General features: G+C 37.8%; 1 gene segment (V, D, J or C); it reads right to left on the bottom strand.

The window, feature by feature from the left end:
- Positions 1-3,036: 3,036 nt before the first annotated feature.
- Positions 3,037-3,564, bottom strand: LOC122114135. The segment is given in 2 exon segments: positions 3,037-3,359; positions 3,481-3,564. Coding segments are annotated over 2 exon segments (378 nt in total).
- Positions 3,565-3,807: the final 243 nt, after the last annotated feature.

Genomic DNA, 3,807 nt, shown 5'->3' with positions numbered 1-3,807 from the left:
TACCATCCCTTCCCTCCCATCTCCACAACTACACCTCCTCACCATCCCTTCAGAAATTGTTAAGTTCGTTTTCAACTTAGTGTCTTGCACATCTCATTGTTACAATAGGCCAACTTGTATCCCTATTTAAGTATTTTGATTTTTTCCCTTCCCCTCCCCAAACTATAAAAGGTGCAGGGCACCAACATCAAATACAGAGAAAACAGGGGTTATACCATGGGGGAGGCACATACAAAGAAACAAAAAACATCACATGGTACATTATAACAACGATAGAAACAATAGTAAGAAAGAAAAAAAAAATCACTTGGGTCCCTATCTTGGGGTTCATTTCACTTACCATCATCTTATCTGGTCATATGTACATAGCTTTTGACCTTTTCTGCTTGTCCTTGACATAAGCTAGTATAGGTCCATCCTATGACCAAATGGGTAGAGGCATCCTGGAGATTTATTTTCTCTGTAGCTTCAGCATTAGAAGGATACACTATAAACTAGAAGGATATAAATTTAGAATCACCTTCCATGGCTGTTATTCTTTACCATGACATAGCATCCTGGGGTGTTTTTCAGGAATAATCTATGTAAATGAGATAGTGAGATATAGTTTTCCATTAGGTGGTAGTAGCCTCTGAATTTGAATTCTACCACCATGTCTAGCATTCAAAGGCCTCAAAATCCTCGGTGCCAATCCTCCCTAGGTCTCACTGGAGAGACTTCAGTGTCACTGGACTTAAAGCCCTAGAGATTCTGTTAGTCTTTCTTGTGTTATACTTTCTGTTTAGTCATTGTTTATGAGCTATAATAAAAGTAAAATTGTCCTAAATTTTAAAAGACAGAAGAAGAAGAAGGGAAAGACAAAGGAAGTTAATCAATTAAAATCTACAAGTCCATACCTAAATGATCACAAACAACACCATACTAAAGCTACCAGCACCACTATGTTTATTGCAGCATTGTTTGCCATAGTTAAGATATGGAACCAACCCAGATGCCCCTCAATAGATGAATGGATCAAGAAAATGTGGTATAGATACTCAATGGGATTGTATGCCTCCATCAGAAAGAATTACATTGCCCCATTTGTGAGGAAATGGAAAGACTTGGAAAAAATTATATTAAGTGATTTACTTGCTCTTAATTCACCTTTTTGTATACCTTTTCCTTAATATTTAACTCATAATATTTAGTAGTGGCAAGTTCAACACTCACAGTAGAAACTCCTTCAGAGTGAGTTTTCCCCCAAGTAATTCCTTATGATTAATTGGATATATTTCCATGTAAAGTTATAATCTGTAGGACAATATTTCATAAAATGGAAGAGTTTACCTATACATTGGTTAAAAAATATGGTAAGTCTTAAGACGATACATAAATGACATAGCATATAATAACAAAAGAATGTGACAATAATACTTATTAGACAGTATACTGGAAATGAACTTCACAGCTTGGGCTGAGAGAGTAGTTGGCAGGGTAGACATTGGAGATAATGAGGGAGAGGGTGGCACTATTCAAAAAGAAATCTACTCATTACCTTACATTTTTAATTGTAACCCCTCTACATATCAACTTTACAAAAAATGTGAAAACAATAAAATAGGGAAAATCAGAAAAATCATAGACTAATATCTAATAATACATCATATATACAAAATAACACATAATATATTGTATATAATTTATATTTAATTATTACGTACTGTATCTCATATATTAGGTATATATACATAAATATGATACATAAATTGCATGCATATGTTCACTTGTCAATCTGAGAGTCAGAGGGATTCTGACTTAAGGAAGATCTGCTTTATCTTGAGGTTTCTCCATTTTTATTTTTATAAATAAAAGATGTCAGTGTTGTTCCTCTGACTGTCAAAGATTCCTTGATTCTTGAGATTAAAACAGAGAAGATTCAGTGAGCTAGGAACACTGCTGTGATTCTTGGTGGGAACTGGTCTGGAGGACAGAGGGACTAAGCTCAAGAAACATCTCACCTTCAGTGTACCTTGCAGGGGAGAGCACAGGATGGCTGGATACCAGTGCCAACAATGTTGTTTGTATTCAGTGTTTCTCTTGATAATTTCAGCTTGATTGATAAGTGGGACTGGGATTTAGAAAATAGAAATAAACTAACTTTATCCTCCTTTCACTCCTCCCTTTCTCTCCTTCCATTCACACCATCTCCTACTTCGCTTCTCTCTCTCTCTCTTTCTCTCTCTTTTTCACTCTCTCTCTCTCATTTTTCTTATTTTTCTCAGCAATGTATGTTGATCAAGTCGAATATATTGCACAAGTATAAACTCTTTTAAATTAGATAACTTATCTCTGCAGTTCATCATTCTAATTGAGTTAGAGAGGAAAGGTATAGGCTATATCCATTTATGTGAAAAATATTTCTAATAGAGTCAACAGCTATCCATGACATAACAGCAGGCCCAGAATAATGGAAAATACCTGTTTTAATAAATAGGAAAACTCTGAAACAAACTTTGTACTCATTGATATAGTTATTTAGCATTTTAACACTTAAGTTGTATTAAAGTATGAAATGTTCACTATTATCTTCTGTACCTAATATTGTACTGAGGTTCTCCAAAAGAAAAGCTACAACTAATTGAAAAAAGCACAAAAGACCTGAAGCAGAAAAAGGAAGTGGCAAACTGTCTTTACTTGCTGATGAAATTCATGCATGAAGTATTGAAAAATCTCAAAATAAAAGTTTTGAAATAACTTCGAAGTGTCTCTGTGCACATTGTGAATATCTATTCAAGATTTAAAAAACCTGAATAAAGTCAGAGTATTTACATGCTTATAGTCTGGAATGTCATTTTAATATTTCAACATTCAGCCCAGGGCCATTATAGCACATCTATAATTACACTTACTCCAAAGATTGAGACATAGAAGCTCGCTGGTCCAGGATATCCTGGGCAGGACTCATGTCCCATAATTCTAGGACAGCTCTTGCAAGAGGAAGCATGAGGAAAGCATCTGGGACAGCCCAGGCTCACACTTCTGCTTCTTGGAGGTTTATGTTATGGCTTGTATCACTGTGGGTGTGTTATCATAATACTGTTGACAGTAATAAGTGGCAATGTCTTCAGGCTGCAGGCTACTGATGGTGAGAGTGAACTCTGTCCCAGATCCACTGCCACTAAATCTGGAGGGGATCCCGGATTGCAAATTGTTTGCATTATAGATCAGGAGCTTTGGAGCTCCCCCTGGTTTCTGCTGGTACCAATTTAACCCATAGTGAATGCTCTGACTGGCCCGGCAAGTGATGGAGACTCTGTCTCCAGGAGATGCAGACAAAGTGGATGGAGACTGGGTCATCTGGATGTCACATCTGGTACCTGCCATTGGAAAAGTAACAAGTATACATAGAATCAAGCATGTTATAAGAAAGCTTCATAAACAGCCAAGCATCACTGACTACAGCAGACTGATGAGACCCTCAGCGTAGTCTTTCCTTACCTGTAATCCAGAGCAGCAGGAGCCCCAGGAACTGAGCAGGGGCCTTCATGTCCATGTTGTGTGCTGACTAGGACTGACTTCTGCCCAGGGTGTGAGCAGCTTTCAAGAACTGCTCAGTGCAGTGGGCTGCGCTCTGGGCACATGCAAATCAGTAGGGGTTGGAAGGGGCCAGCACAGCTGCACCAACATGCCAGATTTCAGTATCTCAGCCCAGACATGATGCCCCAGATACAAAAAAACAAACCAGGGTAGCACTGTTGTACCTGAAGAGCATGTGTTTCTCTCTGTGTTTCAGGGGACACAATGCTTCTCTGGTTAAATACAATG

The sequence above is a fragment of the Dipodomys spectabilis genome, unplaced genomic scaffold, assembly GCF_019054845.1.
Source record: "Dipodomys spectabilis isolate Male_0828 unplaced genomic scaffold, ASM1905484v1 ptg000106l, whole genome shotgun sequence".
In the NCBI taxonomy this organism is placed as follows: Eukaryota; Metazoa; Chordata; class Mammalia; order Rodentia; family Heteromyidae; genus Dipodomys; species Dipodomys spectabilis.
Note: the sequence above shows the minus strand (reverse complement) of the source record. Positions and strands in the feature narration are given on the sequence as shown.